Source organism: Ursus americanus, chromosome 6, assembly GCF_024610735.1.
Source record: "Ursus americanus isolate L20-20 chromosome 6, mUrsAme1.1.p, whole genome shotgun sequence".
Taxonomy (NCBI): Eukaryota; Metazoa; Chordata; class Mammalia; order Carnivora; family Ursidae; genus Ursus; species Ursus americanus.
Genome location: NC_142132.1, coordinates 19,591,896 through 19,609,799, shown reverse-complemented (window position 1 = coordinate 19,609,799; position 17,904 = coordinate 19,591,896). Strand labels below are relative to the sequence as shown.

The window sequence follows — 17,904 nt, the reverse complement described above, 5'->3', positions numbered from 1 at the left end:
TCTGAAAGTACACCAGACTTTCTTGAAGGTTCTGTGAGGGTACGTGTATTCTAAGTTTTACATAATGAATGTTTTACAAAGAAATGTACTTTCTCACCTTTTTAAAAAAGTTTCCATTTTCAATAAGGGTCTTCCAGACAAATGTGTGTGAAGCTGCTTCAGAGCAGGGTGGCTGGGTTGCTCACTGCAGGGGGCGGTATTTAATGTTTCTTCTATGTAAATGGTTCCCTGGAGGAAAATTCCAGTTGGCCTTGCAAGGTGACAATATTTAGATGGGTTTGTTGCAGAGATGTTTTCCAACAAAGTGCAGAAGAGTCTTGTTTCCTGCATCTTATCCCCCCCACCCCCCAAAAAAACCCTTAGATGCAAGTAGGGGACCCAGGCTCTTATCTGGGTCTGGATTGAAAGAGAAAGATCTTACCGTGGGCCAGGTAGTGTGCTAAGTGCAGATACTATTTAATCAGCATGAGAAACTTACCAGAGTTTCATGGAGGGGAAAACGGGCCAAGAGTGGTTAGGGAACTTGCCCAAACTCACACAGCCTATGTGCTTCAGAGCTGGATTTGAACCCTTCTCTGTGACACTCCCTAATGGCCTTCAGCTCTCCCTCTGACTCCCACTGTACCTCCCAAGCCTGGAAAGCATCCCTGTTTCCCGCGGATCCTGACTGGGTGATAGCAGCACAGCAAAAACAATGTCAACTAGGGTAGGAGTCTTCAGAGCCAAAAGGTGGAATTCAGCTGGGGTGGGTGTGGGGGATCCCGGGCCGCCATTTCTGCTGCTCTGTCAAATAAAAGTGTGACAGGTGTGGAGGCACCCTAGTGTGAGCTTTGCACAGCTGGACCAAGGCTGGGAAGAGGAGTGTGGAGGGAGATGCTTACATCTCCTCCCCCTTCCTGGAAAATAACTTTGCATTTGAAGGGAGAAAGAAAAGAGTGAGTAAATCTGTAACTGGGATTTGGTGGCCTGGGGATTTCATTTGACCCTGTGAAAGCACAGGCCTGTGACTGTCTATGTGTAGGGGTGTGAATTGGGAGGCAGAAACTTCAGGTTACATGTGATGGGGTTTTTCGGACTGGGCTTTTATAAAAAAAAAAGTAGCAGCTACCATTTAGGGGGGACCCACTCACTACGTGCGAGACATTGTGCTGTACCGTTTACGAGGTCTTATTTTTATGTGAAGGAAAAAAAATAGCTTACTAGTTTGTTTTTATGCAGGTCCACTCAGAGGCATAGAGTATTCTTTCCATTCGGGTTGAAATACAGCGCTCTACTCTGAGGTAAGATTTGGGGAGAGGCGGGGAAGGGTGCGGGGACGGGCTGAGGGCGGTCCCTGCCTCTCTTGTCTCCACCTTTTATTTTGACCGGTCCGATGGCGACAGGCTCGCACTAGGACCCAGGCGCCAGAGCGCCTCCGTCTGTCCTGTAGGTTCATTCAATCTCCCAAACACACAGACCCACTGCGAGACCGACACACACTCACACACACTCACACACACAACTGCACGCAGCGAGGCTCGGGAAGTCAGGTCGCCTCCTCGCCTCGGCGCCTCCTCCGCTCCAGCCGGTCGGGTCTCCTCTGGGGACCGGAGCTCGGCCGGGCAGCGCAGCCCCGAAAGAGGACGAGCTCGGCGGACCCCGGTTCCTCCATGGGCAAACGCGGGCGGCCGCGCAAGGAGGCGCGCTGTGAGGGCGCGGGGCTGGCCCCCGCCGCGCCCCCGGCGGTGGCCGCGCCCCAGCCCCCGGCCCAGCCCGAGGAGCCCGCGGGGGCCAAGCTCAGGTGCCCCTTCTCGGACATTTTCAACACCAGCGAGAACTCGATGGAGAAGCACATCAACACTTTTCTGCAGAACGTGCAGATTCTGCTCGAGGCCGCCAGCTACCTGGAGCAGATCGAGAAAGAAAACAAAAGTAAGTTTAGGGGCCCCAGCTCCTCCTCGGCGCCCGGCTCTTTCTTCCTCAACCACTTGGGCGACCCCTGTCGCCTGCTCGGCCCGCACCCCCCTCCCCCCAAACACACACATCCAGCCCTCGGCAGTAAAGCCGATGACACCGGAGAAAGGACACGCACGCACAAAGCTGCTAAAGATGTAACAAAGACGAGTGGGGGGGGGGGGGGCGAGAGGGGGCCTGTCGGTGCGTCCGTCTGTCGGTCTCCCGGTGGCTGGGAGGGCGGCCGGGTGGACAAGCGGGGAGTGTTGTTTGCTGACAACTGAGCCCAGAGCTCATCTCTTCGAGGTCGCCTTTCTTCCTTCTCCCCCCCCCCTCCAGCCTTCTCGGGCAGACAAGTGTTGTTTTTCTGTCGCTCGTTCCTGGGTGGGGTAGGGATTAGAAGCCGAAAGTTGGAAATCGTAGCAGAGCTCAGCGGTTCGAGAAAAAACACACACAGAGACACACACGACAACAATAATAACAACAACCACAACCAAACAGCCCTCCGCGGCGTGGGCTTGGTCTGGCTGGCTTGGCTCTGCTTCTCCCTCCTGTCTCCTGTGCTTTTTCCTCCCCTCTCGCAGCAAGGCTCAGGCCATCGCGTCCACGGATACAGTCCCCCAGCACCTCTGTTGCCCTGGGGTGCCGCCGCCCCCCTCCCCCAAACAGGCCGGCCGGGCCAGGCAGCGCCAGCAGCTCGCCCCGGACCCGCCGTCCTGCGCCCGGGAAACTTGGCGAGGGGGACACAGCTAAAAGGAAACTTTGGGATCTCGCAGGAAACAATAGTTGGGGAAGAAGGTGTGGGCTGTTGTGTGCGGTTTCTTTATTTTCCGGGAGACGACTTACGAGAGAGCGCGCCTGGCGAGGAAGGCAAAAGCCTGCCTTGTGGATTTCTGCCGTTCCCCCCCACCCCCCGCCTCGCTGATTCAGGTGGAGAGCGATGTTTGGTGGTGGTGGTGGTGGGGTGTTGGGAGCCCCACCCCGGCCTGGCCTCCTTTTTGTATTTGTTTGTTTCATTTTGCCCCTGCCTACTGGGTCCCCCAGTCCTCCCAGGCAGTCGACTCAGCGTCCTAACGGGGGCACGCGTGTGCGGCGTCTCCAGCACGGTCCTCACAAATAAGAGCTGCGAGAAGGGGGAAGGGGTCGAGGCAGATAAACCGATTTACTGGAGAAAACCAGGCTGTTTAATCTGTCCGAACAAGTAGGAAGATCAATGAGACGGGGCGGGGGGGGGGAATGGTCCGACTGCAACGTGTCAGATCTTGCAACCTCCTCCCCCCAAAACACAACAGTCCTCAAACACAAAAACACCTTAGCTGACCAACACCCCAGGCCTCCAGGGTGAAAGTAACCGTGTGTTGCCAGCGCAATTGTGCAGAGGCTTAAGGCAAAAACAAGGATTTGTGTTGGGAGGACGGCTGTGTGTGTTCTTTTCTTTCTCTTCTCTCCTGTTTTCTCGGAGCGCCAGGGCTGCGAGAAAGGCGCATCGCTGGCTCTGTAGCCGAATCAGTTTGCGATTATTCATGGGGGGGGGGAGGTGCATTTGTCAGGAGGGTAGTTTCTGAAAAGCCAGAGCTGGTGGGGAGCTGGGTGAAGACGTGGTTTTGTTTGGTGTGTTTGCTTTTGTTGGAGGGGGGAGGGGCGCGATTTCTTTAGCTACCCCTCACCCCCGCCCGGGGTTCTCCGGAGTCTGTCCCGTGGTGCCGACTCTACCGGGGGGTGCACCCAAAGAGGGCACCTTGGCAGTGTGTGGCAAACCTGCCCCCCCCCCCAGCATGGTGTACTAAGGAGGCGGCTGGAGCTTCCACCGCGTCCCGCCCCCCCTTCGCACCCGCAGACAATCAGAGACCTCCCCCCTCTTGCCGCCTCCCCCGCGCCGTCCCCCGCTGCCCTGGCCGCCGCCACCTCCTAGTTTACCCCGTGCCGGGGCTCCGGCGTGGCCACCAGTCACGTAAGCAGAGGGCCGGGCGCGCCGGGCCGGGCTACCCCGCACGGGGCGGGCCAGCGGCAGCAGAGCGGGGCTCCTGTGGCGGAGGAAGCCAGGGGGCTTCCTCCCGGTCTGTCTCCCGAGCGTTCGCGCTGCAAGCCCCGCAGCCCCCGAGAGGGGTTCGGGAACCTCAGCGCCCCAGTCAAAGTCAACTTCGTGTGCGTAATCAGCCCCTCGGCCCCACTGCCCCCCCCCCCCCGGCCGGCTCCCCGCGGGAGTATTTTTAGCTCTCTTGCCTCTATTTGCCGCCGCTGTTTGGCTCTGCATGACGTGATGCCAACAGCCCCCAGATTTCCCCGAGAGCGTGGGGCGCTGCGCCTTGCCCGGCTTGGCTGCCGGGACCCAGCTCCAGGCCCTCGCCCCCTCCCCAACAGCCCTCGCAGGCGAGGGTGACCTCCAGCAAACTACGGGGACCATCGCCGGGCCCTCTATTATGCCCCTTGCAAACAGAAGCGGCCCACGGGGGCTGTTTTGTCCTCCCCACTTTCGGTCCCCCCCCCCGCCGGGTCTGGTTTTCCTGGTACGGAAAACGGCGGGCCCTACATCTGCCTCGTTTTATTGGGGGCGCTTCTTCGCGCTGGCGGCGCTCGCCGTTGTTTTCTGCTCGCTGCACACAATGCCCGCGCGTCACGGCGGTCCGCGTGTGCACAGCAATAACGCGAGTTGGGGGGCGGGTCGTGCGTGCGCCGGGCTCGGGCACTGCGGGTCGCTCCGCGCGCGCGGGGCTTGTTTTGCTTCAGAGCCCCGCTTTCCGAAACGCTTACATCATTCAGTTGTTGGGGGAGGGAGGAGGATCTGGGCGTTCCGATAGGACTCCAGCATTTCTCAGGTCCCTGGTTTTCGGAAGGAAGCAGGGATCCTAGTTGTTTAATTTTATTATGGGAGGGGGCCCAAGCTTTGTTTGTTGGGCAAGTGTTTTTTGTTTTTTGTTTTCTTTTTAGGTCACTACTGCAAAGGGCATTGCTGGCCGGCTCAGGTGCACAACCTCCCCGCCTTCATTTCAGCCAGTTCCCCTGTAATCACTTGATCTCAGTTTCTCCGCCTCCTCCTCCTCCCCCTCCCAGCTAGAGACACATGGTTTCCACATGGAGACAAACTTCTTTCCTCTGACTGGACTTGACCTAGCTGCGTGGTTCAGCCTATCGCCAGCTTCAGCTTTCTCTGACGTCACGCGTTGCTGAGGCCAGAGACTGGTGGGTGGGGCGAGGAGGCAAGCCAGGAAATCTCTGGGAGCTGTAGTGTGGCCAGCTGGTACAATCCCTTCTTAAAGGGACGCTCTTCTCCCCTGAGACGGGTGTCAGCCTTGATTCTCCATTTCGGGTTCTGTGAGACCTTCCCGAAATGCACCAGTAGGCCCTGGTCACGAGTTCACACGTTTCGTTTTTACTGTTGTTTGCAAAGTACTTACTTGGCAGGAGCTTGCTTATTTTCCATTGTTGCCAGAACTGCTTTTCATTGCCTCTTTGAGGTTTCCGTAGTAGGAGTGCTCACCAAGCTGTGGCCACAGTGTTGAATTATTCCCAGTAGATATGGTGAGTCTCCTCAGGGGGAGGGTGGTCAAATTAAGTCACCCAGTATTGACCGTCTGCTCTGTGCAAGGCAAGGATTCCAAGGAATGCAGGTACATTTTCCTGACGTTCCAACAGATGTGAATCCTTAAGGATCTCAACTTGAAGGTCTATAGAAATATTAATCATGGATACTAGGACCGGTTACCACAAAATCAGAATCACCTCTGGCATCATCTCCTATATCCATTTGGGGTCCAGTGAAGCGGTGGCAACTTAGGACTGACTGATAATTAGAAAAATATTTACTTCCTGTTTTGGAAAAGGTTAAAACTGAAAGGGAAAAAGAACCAGACTCACAGAAAAGCTGCTCAGCGGGCAAGTAGAAGCTACTGTAACAGGTAATGTCCAGAGGATAGAAATGGGCTTCTCAGTGTCTGGGGAAGGTCGCTTTGGGGGCAACGCTTAAGACAGAAAAGAATGATTACATGGGAGCAGAAGGCATGGATTCCTCTCTGGAGTGGATTATCTGGATTTGAGGGTGAGGTGCTTTCCTAGGGGCATGGACAGGCCAAGGAGCAGCTTCTTCCTCCTCATGGAGGAAGCTGCTGGGTTGTGGTGTCGTTCGGCCCCACCCTGCCTTCCTCTCTTAATCTCCTCTGCTCCCGTCCAGCAGGTCCACCAGCAAAGCACGCTCCGCAGTCATGACTCCGTGCTTGACTCAGACTCTTCCCTCTGTTAGAATGGCTTCATTCTCTTACTCCTCTGGGGTTATCTGTATCTTACTCACCCTTCAAGACCTAGGTCAGTTCCCACCTCCTCTAGGAAGCCTCCTCTGGCTATTTCTTAATTCAGGGTAGTTGAGAGACTGAAAGCTTTCCAAGTTACCCAGAGCAGGGCCCACATTCCTCCTTTGCCGCTTACTGGCTTTGTGACTTTGCGTACAAGTTACCCAAACCTCTTTAAGGTTCCGTTTCTTTTTTATAAATTGAGGATAACAATAGAACCAGCCTAGCATCATTGCTGAACAACTAAATGAGGTACTCCACTTAAAGTCCCTGGAATATAGTAGGTGCTCAATAAGTAGCCTCTTCTCTGAGCTTTGATAATCCGTAACCATGCAATCTTCTACTTGCTTCCTGTGTATTAGCTTTATCCTCCCAGGGAGATGATTAGCATCGTAAGGGAAAAGATCACCTATAGTATTTCAGTATATGCCACCATTGCATAAAGCATACCACTGGGCATACAGGAGACACTTAATATACATTCTTTGATTGATCGGGTTTGTCACTTACTGGCTATGGCAGTGATCAGGTTTGAAGGCCAGGGGACACAGTAAAGACTTTCTGGGGACTTGGGGAAGAGTTGGAAATGCTGATCTCTTCCAAGGAAAGAGGGTCTCCCGTAATCAACACAGACTGCCCTTGGCCTGTAAAGACCAGGGGTTGCACAGAGATGGTAGGTCAGGCCTGGAGAGTTGAAAGTGCCCACTGCCATCTGCTGTGACCTGGAAAATGAATCAGTTACTAGCTTGGCTAGCAGGGGACTAGGGCAGCGTTGCTAAAATCAGGGGCTTTGATGGCAACTAATGTTCAAGCAGGTCGCATTTCTACATAGCAGGCATCTCACGAGTCATTCGTTCATTCCGCATATATGTATTGAGCATCTACTATGTGCCCTTGCTTTTCCCTGAAAACTCTGTGGGTTGATTTACAGTGGGGGTGGAGTGGGATATTTGGTTTTTGGGTCTTTGTGTAAAGAACATTCTTAAATCGGGTCTTTATTTTCACTGCATCCTAAATTATGTTTCTGAGATTCAGCTTTTTTCCCCCAGTTTTAAATATGATTTCTGCCCACTGGTAAATGCCAGAAGTAGACTCTGAGGATATTGTTGTGGCTTTCAGAGTCCCAGAGCTCCCAGGCACTAGGCACCCCACAGAGGGGACCCAAGGGACCTTTAGAAAATCGGAGAAGTCGAATTGAGCCTTTCCTGGTTTGAGGGGAAAAAAGAGGTCCCCATCAGTTCCAAGGCAAAACAATAGCTGCTCATTGAACCTCCCTCGCTGATAGAAACACTCTCCCATTGACACACCCCGAAATGGGGATTTTTATCTGAGGATGGCTGGGCAAGTTTGGAGGGAAAACTGAAGGAAATGAAGAGGGCTGCCTCTTGCAGCAGCAACTAATTGCACGATATAATTTCAGTACTGGCTACCATTTTTGAGCACAGACTACATACCAAGTATGGGGCTAAATGTGCATTGTCTCCTCCAATCTTCACAACAACCCCATGATGTGTGCAATTTTATTACCCCATTTTATGGGGGGGGGTAACCAAGGTGCAGGGATGTTGTGTAACTTGCCCAAAGGTCATATGGTTTTGGTAAGTGGCAGAGCTGAATTTCGAACCTAGGCCTCTGATTCCAGAATGAGCCTGCAGTCTTAACCATGTATGCATGTACACATTTTCCAGCCAAGGAATGAAATCCAGAGAGGTAAAATGACTTGCTCAAGGTCACCCAGCAACCCAAAGCAGAGCTGGTATTTGAAACACTCTGTTGATTGTTGAAGGTCTTCCTGTACACACCCTGCTTAGAAAAGGCTTAGAAGTGAGGCCGAGGACAGAAGAGCCAACCAGAGACGTTTTTTTTTTTTTTTTCCAGACTTGTTCAACTCTCCTGGCCCTAACTCAAGTGTAGGCTCCTAGGAAACACCACCCCCTCCTGCTGCCTTTCCCAAGTCTGTCCTCTGGGCACATCAGAGGACTTGGGCTGTTGCTATGGTACTGGGGCCAACAGCAGGTTCATCAAAAGCTGGGTCTTTTGCCTTTAAAAAAAAAAGCCCGGCCCTGCAGAAACGAATTGGCCACAAAGATTTGCATCAGTCATTGTGGCTTGTTCTGTTTTAGATCCCCCCTGCCTCCTTACCCCATCCCCTCCTCCCTACCACCACCACTTTCTATAAATACAGTTGGATAAATATTGATTTAAACTGGGTTTCTGGAGGAGAAGCACATGGCTGCCCTGGCCTGGTCTTCACTTAGATACCACCAGTATGCCAGGCCTGACACACCTAACCCCCCGACAGCTCTGGCTTCCAAATGACCCGTTTGGGGAAGGTGAGTTGTGGTTTTGTGGCTTTTGAGTTAAAAGGGAGAGAGAGAGAGAGGACAAAAAGGACTGAAAAAGCAACAACCCAGCAAGAAATGGGAATATTCTTGCAAAATGAAGAAAGCAGTTTTCAGCAGGCAGAAATCGTAGGGGCGGGGTGGCGGGCACGTATTGCAGTCTGGCCTTCTGAAACATTCTCTTGTCTCCCCCATTCTTCCTTCCACTCTATTTTGGGTTTTGTTTTTAAAGGAGGCAGGTGGTAAGACAGAGTATCAGGGCTAGAAGGGGCCCCAGAGGTCGCAAAGCATCCATCACCCTCACTGTATAGATGGGGAGGCTGAGGCCCAGAGAGGGACAGTGGCTTGCTCAAGATACACAGCAGAGGCAGAACCAGACTATTCTGGGCCTCTGGCCTGGTGTGAGACTGGATTACAAGCAGAGCCCCAAATTGGGCTTTTGTTTTACAGGTCAGGTGCTTATAAAGTCAGCAATTCTCAAACCTGGTTTACTGATCCTAGGGTGTGTCCAGTTATTGCAAAGGTCATTGCAACATTCTCAATAGTCTTTCAAAATGAAGCTAATTTGAATTTGCCATTTAGAAAAAAATATTTTCTTTTACACTGGGGCTGGGGGAAGTAGGAGGAGCTCAAAGGCAGTGACAGTGACAGGATGGCTACCCAAACCTTATCTGAGGAGGAGAAATACAAGTCTTCCCAGAGGGACCTCCTCTGGGAGTGGTGGGGGGAGCTCTGGGCCCACACTGGAGAGAGGCTTCAATTCCACAGGGACACACACCTGCTCTCTGGCTCTTCTGCTACTAAGGGGAAGTAATTGTCTCTGATATCATTGTCCCTGAGTGGCCTGGCTGGAGGTGTTAAAGCTGTCAACAGCTGACTTGATCTCTCTGGCCAAAAATAATGGGAATTTGCCGCCATCCTCCAGAGCTTGAGGCTTCTTTGCTTCCTCATCTTGGCTGAGTTGTGTTAGGCCCCTTGCTTGTGAAATATTTTGAAAGTTCAGGTGACCCTTGCTTTGAGCAATAAATGTCCAGGAAATATATATCTGTAAATAGGATCCCTTTCTTAAAAATTTAGATTGGAGAATTCTCTTTAAAAGGCCCTTGTGGCAAATCCTTTTATAATCTGTGGAACTATGTTACTTGTCAGGAATTCTCCCTAAATTTGTTCTGTGAATTTCTTCATTCATTCGTTCATTCATTTGACTGCTATTTTTTTTTTTAAAGATTTTATTTATTTATTTGACAGAGATAGAGACAGCCAGCGAGAGAGGGAACACAAGCAGGGGGAGTGGGAGAGGAAGAAGCAGGCCCACAGCGGAGGAGCCTGATGTGGGGCTCGATCCCACAATGCCAGGATCACGCCCTGAGCCGAAGGCAGATGCTTAACCGCTGTGCCACCCAGGCGCCCCATTTGACTGCTATTTGAGGAGCACATACTGCTGCTTTATGTCAGGCACTGTGCTAGTCCTGGAGCTACAGTCCCTGTCGTCACGCGCGGAGTGCACACTCTGTGTTAGCGCCAGGTTTTAGACATTCACGTGTCTTAAAGTGAACCCCAACAATATAGAATTGCATCTGACTTGGACTTTGTGTCTTTGGTTGTGGCCATCATTACAGATGGGACAAAAATTTATCTTAGGCTCCCTAAAAGGAAGAGTCCCTCCCCTCCCTGCACCCCCTACCCCCACCCCTGTGTTTAAAATCTTTTGTGTTTGTAATTTTTACAGTTCTGATTTTTTTTTTTCTTTCTTCTGCCTGAGCTTAGGAAGCTAAGTACCCTGCAAGCAGCCTTGTAAATAAACACATTCCACTCTCAGCTCTTTACAGATTGGGGCATTCTGTACTTGGAGGATTGTCCATACCAGTGTTCCTACCAAGTCCACTCTCCCATATAACATGCCCTTGGCCACATACCTCTTATATCCAACTTCAGCATCTGCTAAGGAAATTTAAACACAGCAAAATTAGAAAGATAAACATAGTGTCCTGGGGGAGACTGGGAAAGTCAAACTAAAGCCAATAAAAAGGGATTTGGATTACCTACTATTTGAAATATTTTACTCTTGTGTCTTTATGGCCATTAGCAAGAATACTTGAATAAAGATGATTTGGGACAATTTTAATACTGTTGTATTAAGATGGAGGGCCTGCCCAGGGCTGCTCTGTCTGTGGCCATGGGTGACAGGTGGGAGCTGGGGTGGCCTCTGTTTTTCTTTCTACAGGGGCCCAGAACTGCCTTATGGCATCCCTGTCTTAATCTCCCTCTTCCTTCACCACACCTGACCTCCCATACCATATTTCTTGACTCCTAAGACTCTGAGTGCCTTGCATACAATCTTCTCTCATTCTTTTCATCAGCTGTAAAATTTAGCTCAATTCAACAGAGAATTTCTAAAACCAGCCAAGCCCTGTGCTTGGTGCTTTCAAAGTGCAGGCGGTATTGTCTCCAGTTCCAGCTCATATTCCAGTACAAATGATAGACAAATAGAGACCAATAAATAATTCTTGCCTGTCTCCTAGGAGTCTGATAACCTGTCCCCAAGGGGACTGCTGACGAGTGCAATGTTGTCTCTGTTTTCCAAAGGCATAGCGATAATGGCCCCCTTTACTGAGCAGTTACTATGTACCAGCACAATGCTAAGTGCTCTGTATTAAATTCTCACAACCATCCAATAGTTGGGTGCTAGAATTATCTTCTTTTGTAAATGAGGAAAGCCTCAGCCTTAGCAAGGCTGACTAAATTCCCCAAAGCCACATGCTAACAGAGAGTGGAGCTGACTCAAACCTAGGTTTTTCTTTCTTCTTAGGAGAAGTTAGGCCTCAAGGGGCAAGAGGCAAGAGATGGAATCTGGAATGTTTGAAGTCCAAGCTGAGGGTCCCCTTGGGGATGCCTCCCTGGAGTGACTTCCTTTACTTCCCACAGAGAGAAGGCAGCCCAAACCTTTCAGGGCTCTTTGGGTATTGACACTAAAGTCAGATTAGGGCCCTTTTTCTGAAAGGCAATGGTTTAGGGTGTTGCTTCTTGCATGTGCAGTATTACCTTGCCCAGCACCCCCTGGGGAACTCACCCAACCAGTAGGGCTCCTGTGGTTCTGCACACTAGGGTGTCAGGGGTGTGAATCCACACCCTATCAGCCTGTACTAGGTTTCCTGAAGGCGTTCGAGCTTGTAGGGCAACTGGTCTGGCCCTGCTTGGAGTCAAGGGCTTCTGCCAGAGAAGCTGGAGGGGAGAAGCACGTGTGAGCTGCAGAGATGAGCTATAGACCCTGGCTGCCACCGTGACAGTGTGGGCCAGCTGGTTCCGTCAAGCGGCATAGGTCCAACCTCTTCCTCTCCTCCGTGGAGATCGAGGAAACAAGAGTGATCTTAAATATAACTGGGTTCATGACACATGCTTGTTTCAAACCTTTCAATAGTTTCTTTCCTAACTCACCCTTACTATCGAGAGTCAGTGTGGTCCTAAGACGGGCAGCCTTGGCATCTGCTGGGAGCTTGTCGGAAATGGGACTCCCAGGCCCTGCCCCAGACCTGCTGAATCTGAGTCTGTATTTGATCACAATTTCCAGGTGATTTGTGTGCTCATTAAAGTCTGAGAAGCCGGCCTAGACAGCCCTTGTGTTTGCCCTGGTCCTTGTATCTACCCGAAGCCACCCCACATTTATTATTTATCCTTTATCCTAACTATCACAATTTACTATGATTTTGCTTGCTTGTCATCAGTGTGTCAGGCTAGAATACAAGTTCCTTGAGCCCTGGGTTCATTAAGTAGTTTCATTCATTATTCTATCTTCAGCATCTAGCTTAGTGCCCAACACATAACAGATGCTTAAGGAATATCTGTTGAATGAATGATGAGTTCTCTCTTTAACCTTCCGACCTCGTGTTTCTCAACAAGGGAGCTACTGGTGAGATAGTTCTTCTTGTGCGGGTTAGTCCAGAATACTGCAAGAACGTAACATCCTTGCTTCCTACTCAGTAAATGACAGCAGAACCCCCCAGTCATTGTGACACTCAAGAAAAGACACTCCTACCTATTTCCAAAGCTTCCCAGGGGATGGTATTACCTCTGGTTGAGACTATTGCCCTAAGCAGTTTTGTTTGGCCGTCTGATTCAACATACCTTGATGTATGCTGTGGGGTCCCAGAATTAGAAAATCTAAGTTTGAATCTGGTCATTACCTATGTGACATTGGGCAAATCTCTTAACCTTTCCGGGCCTCATCTGCGAAACAGGGAATCTCAGAGGTGTGCTGAGGAGTCATGAACTGACCGTATGAGCAGCACCGTGTACATAGTTGGCTCTCATTACATGGAAGCTAGTGCACAAATGGAGGCCTATTGTTCTAAGCTCTCTGGGGAATCCCAGAATCCTAGAATCAGAACGCTGGGCCTGGAAGAGATGGCAAGATCACTCACGTCCTAGAGCAGGCAAGGTCCTGGTGTTTTTATTCTAAATGGTGCACCCGAGGCAGAGAACTCAGCCCCAAGGCAGCAGGCTGGTGTGTGACTCAGGAGTGTCCATGGCCTGGCTGGGCCTAAGAGTGACTTCCACAAGCTTCTGCTGCCTGGAAGGGAGTGGTGATGCCAGTGGGTGGGGGCAGGGCAGCTCTAGCCAGGCTTCTGGCAGGGGAGGGAGGGTTACCCAGGACTGTGGCAAGAATGTGGGGCATCCTCTTAGCAGCAGGGAAGGCCTCTGGCAATCTTTTTTTTTTTTTTTTTTAAGCCTTTAAAATCAAGTTGCATCTACCTTTGAAAGAACAGATCATTGCATCTAAAACCTGCTACATGCAGCAAAAGATATATATATAGTATATTCTTGCTTTTGAATATAGATGCAAACACTCTAAGGAAAATATTAATTCACGGAATGAGCAATGTTTCAAAAGAATAACATACCATGGCTGAGTGGGCTATAGGCCAGGGATGGCTGAAAGTCACAAAATCTACCAGTATAAATGATTATAACCACAAATTAAAGGAGAATAATAAGGGAGTAAAGCAACAAATGATGAAATGTCATTTGAAAAAAGTATTCAGGAGGCATTCCTGCTGAAGGAAACTATTTCCATACAATAAAGATTATTTACCTGTGGTGGTCTTTTAATTAAAGTGGTGTAATGCGGTCAGGCCCATGGTTTGTGATCATCACCAGCAAGGGAGTTGATTCTGAGGCCACCCTTTCCTTAGAGAAGAATGAACCTTAAACAGAAAACAAAAGCAGGCTTTGGATCCCTTTAGAACGTAACCTGATATTCAATTCAAACATTTGGGGCCCCATGAATTAAAAAAATCAGAAAACTTTTTATTTATTTATTTATTTATTTTTAAGACCACGAATCAACAAGAAAAAGAATTACGGAGATGGGTAGAGAGCACAGGATCAGAGTCTGTGGGCCTGAATCCTAATCCTTGCTCGGTGGGTTTGATAGTGGCTATGTGGCCTTCGGTAAGTTACCATACCTCTCTGGCCCACAGTTTTTTCATCTGGAAAATGGAAAATGGAGAATGGATTGAGGAATAAGCTTAATGATACAAACTTCTATGAAATAAACCATGAAATGTTATTGGGGGGGGCATTAACGTGGCCTGTCCCTAGCAAAGTCCTTTTCCAGAATCCAGAATACCTTATCAGTTGTCCCCCCAAGTGGGATACTTGCTCCAGGGACAGCAAGTGTCTTAGATGTGCATATTAACTGAGTCCTGCAATGCAGATTTCTTCTTGGATCCAAGTTAATGCAAAAAAGAAGGGAAAGGACATTCGAGAAATTAACACATCCATTATAATCACCAAAATAGGCTGCTGTAATAAGGGCCATTTAATAAAATTGTAAGAAGCCCTTTTCTAAGGGGGGAAGAGATAGGCCAGGATGGAAGTCAAGTGCAGCTGCTTGAGCCTCTGCCAGTGGCCTGATCTCACCAGAAAACTGAAGTTAAAAAACAACAAACTTCCAGATTCAGCGATCTCAGATGAACACTGCCTCCCCCTGCCGTTTCCTCCCGCCCCCACGTCCTTTTCTCTGTCTCCCCAGCGCAGGCACCTGGGTCGCTCGGTGCTTTTGCGTGTGGTTGGGATGTCAGCCGGCAGCCCTGGCGACTGGAGCCCTGGGAGGCAGCAGCTACCTCTCGGGTTTAGCATTACGTCATCCTTTCTAGACCCAAATTTATCTCGGCTGCACGCAGACCCGCAGCTCTGAGCTGCCGCTGACTTGAGGAGAGCTTACGCATGAAGTTAGGCAAGGCTGACTCACTGGGCAGAAGGAAAGGTTTTCTGCTGCTCTTCACGTTTTTGGGCCCTGAGGGGAGAGGCGGGAAGGAGGCTGCAGTTGTCGTTTTGGGGTGGAGGATGGAAAGATGTGTAACTGTTAAGGTTCTCCTTTAGGAGCTCAGGATTCACCCTTCCTCCCTCTTCCGCCTTCATTACTTGAAAACCCCCATCCTTAAAGATAATTGCAGAAAACAGTGCCCTGCACGGCAAGCATTTTGCACTTTCAGGGAAGTTCTCTTAAGCACCAGGTGTTACCAATTCAGTGACTTTGGACTTGTAACTTAACCTCATGGTCCCTTCCCGTTTCCATCTCTCCTGTCTGCAGAAAAGATGTATTACACACCAGTCTCCTCCATTGTTCATGAATCTGGAATAAGTCGTTTGGAAATTTGCATCGAGTAAACTGTGACAGAAAGGACGCCTAAGAATGGAGAGCTTTGCCTGCTTGCTCCAGAGGGCAGATCGTCCCCATTTGGGCTGTGTTTGTTAGAGGCCTGGGGGATTCAGGGGGGACTTTTGCCATCTTCAAATGAGGCTCCCCTGAGAGAGTACTTTAGGGAGAGGACAGAACCAGAGACTGCGGGTAAGATTCCAGGTCCTTTGGTCAGAAGGCTTTGGAAGCCTTGCTTTTCCTCAGCTTCTTCATATGCATTTGTAGGGCAAACTGGATTCATTTGAGCAAAAGAAGGGCCACAGCTGCCCCTGGATTCCTCCAGGCTCGGACTGGCGCTGAAGGATGGTTTGTGAGGAACATTCCTTTCCTGAGGCTAGAGCCCCAAGCTTTGTGCTGTGGGAGGCCCTTGTGGCCAATGTCAAAGCAAGAACTCTAGGAGTCAGCCAGAGCAGGGAGAAGGAAATGGCACCTTCAGTTGCTGTGAGAAAAGACCGGACTATTCCTGTACATAAACCTGCCCTTAACAGTGCCCACTGCCCTCCATCACCATCACCTCTGCTATTCTTCAACATACACAAGTGGCCTTTTTGGTGACTCCCGCCCTACTTTCCATTTCCTCCTCTCCCTCTTGGCCATGGCTCTAAAAGAAGGGCTGGTTAATTCATCTGGAGGTCAACTGTGAAAGGTCAGGCACGTGCACCACGGAGCATCCTGCTTTCTCTTAATAACCTGCTAGGGCTTATGATCTCTAGATTTTTTTTTTTTTAAGATTTTATTTATTTATTCGACAGAGATAGAGACAGCCAGCGAGAGAGGGAACACAAGCAGGGGGAGTGGGAGAGGAAGAAGCAGGCTCATAGCAGAAGAGCCTGATGTGGGGCTCGATCCCATAACGCCGGGATCACGCCCTGAGCCGAAGGCAGACGCTTAACCGCTGTGCCACCCAAGCGCCCCTATGATCTATAGATTTAAACCCATGTGTATTTTCAGTTCGTATTTTTTTTTTTGATTGCATGTCACATGGTTTATCTCCCATTGGGGAGACTTTTATTTGCCATTAATCTACCTCTTTTAAATTCCTATAGTAGCTGTTAGCAATTTGGGATCTAAAGCTTAAGGAGTCTACAAGTGGTAGAAACTAACTTTCAACCTAATAATTTCTTCCCTCAACTAACGCATCTTAGTGAATAGCTATTTTCTTTTAAATAATTCCATTCTTCCCTTTACTCAACATGTCCCTTGTCAAGAGTGGTTGTGACCGATACCCAATGGGAAAGCCCAGATCTGAAGTGACCTAGCCAATCACAGAAAAAGTAAAGTCCCTATTTCAAAGTCTTTACAAAAAAAATAAACTCTCCTGTGAACAGCTTGGGAACACCTCTCGTATTGGGTCTCCCTGCATTTGATGGAACATCTATTTCATTCTTAAATGTGGTGCCAAGTGTAATATTTAAAGGGCTGGCACAATTTTGCAGCTTTTGACCTCATTGGAAATCTTGTTCACTTTGAAAAAAAAAAAAAAGAACAAGAGTGAGTGTGAGAGAGAGAGAGGGCATTAAAATGCAGCATGAATCTCATGACATTTTTGAGAGTAAGATTTTCATTCTGAGATGATATTTTCTGCAGTAGCCACTGGAGTGACCATAGGGAAGGGAAATTCTCCCCTCACCAAGAGCTTCCTGTTATTTTGGATGTCCACCAGCAGGTTAAAATAATCAGGGTGGGAAAAAGTTATGGATGTTTATACAATTCCCAGCTTGCTCCTAGAGCATTCAACAGTTATGACCCTCTTGCCCTTCCTCTCCCTAGACCAATGGTTCTCAACTGGGAGTGATTTTGTGCCCCCATGGACATTTGGCAATGTTTGGAGACCTTTTTGGTTGGTAGTGTGCTACTGGCATCTAGTGGGTAGAGACCAGGAATGCTGCTGAACATCCTACAAAGCACAAGTCTACCCCTGCCCCCTACCATCCTGAATTATTTGCCCAAAATGTCAGTAATGCAGAGGTTGAGAAACTCTGGTCTAGATTTTGAGGACTTGTTAGGTTGAGGACTTGGAAAGAGAATGGCAGAGAGGGTAGCCATTGGCAATCCTTTAAAGTGGTCCCTGCTCTCTTTAGCCACTGTTTTCAGTTCCTCTCTATGGAGGAGAACAAGAGAGGAAACAATCATCATAGCTTCCATTAACTGAGTGGCAGGTACTAATTTGCTGGAATTTTTTACTTTAATCTTCACAATAAGCCCTACTGACTATAGACTCCTTGAGAGTAGGGTCAATGTCTATTTCTCTCATTACTGTACACATTATGTCTAGTACAGTGCCTGGCACATGGCAGGCACTCAATGTTTGGATAAATGGAGTAATTTTACCTATTTTATACATTAGGAAAATGAGACCTGAAGAGTCCAGACAGGTAGTGTAAGTAGCAGAGTCAGGATTTGAACTGAACCCTTTGTGACTTTAGCACCAAATCACTTACCCACTGAATTATGTCCTTCACTTGCAACACCAGAGAGGATTTCTAGCCTCTAAAGTCACTAGCGAGGTCCTGAGGCAAAATAAGTTTTTAAACATACCATTAAAAAACCCCACGAAAAACATAACTACCTCTACGTGGAAGCCAAAGTGGAAGAAGGGCCTCATGGAAACTTTCTGTGGTACTGATGGGATCATCCCTTGTTTCTT

The 17,904-nt window shown here is 49.4% G+C and overlaps 1 protein-coding gene across 1 annotated transcript in view; it reads left to right on the top strand.

Annotated features, from left to right (window-relative positions):
• Nucleotides 1-1,439: 1,439 nt before the first annotated feature.
• Nucleotides 1,440-17,904, top strand: part of MXI1 (MAX interactor 1, dimerization protein) — an 86,363-nt gene continuing 69,898 nt past the window's right edge. Inside the window, exon 1 of the mRNA XM_045803076.2 lies at nt 1,440-1,911. Within this exon, the coding sequence (XP_045659032.1) occupies nt 1,650-1,911 (262 nt within the window). The 5' untranslated portion in view covers nt 1,440-1,649. The remainder of the gene's footprint in view (nt 1,912-17,904) is intronic.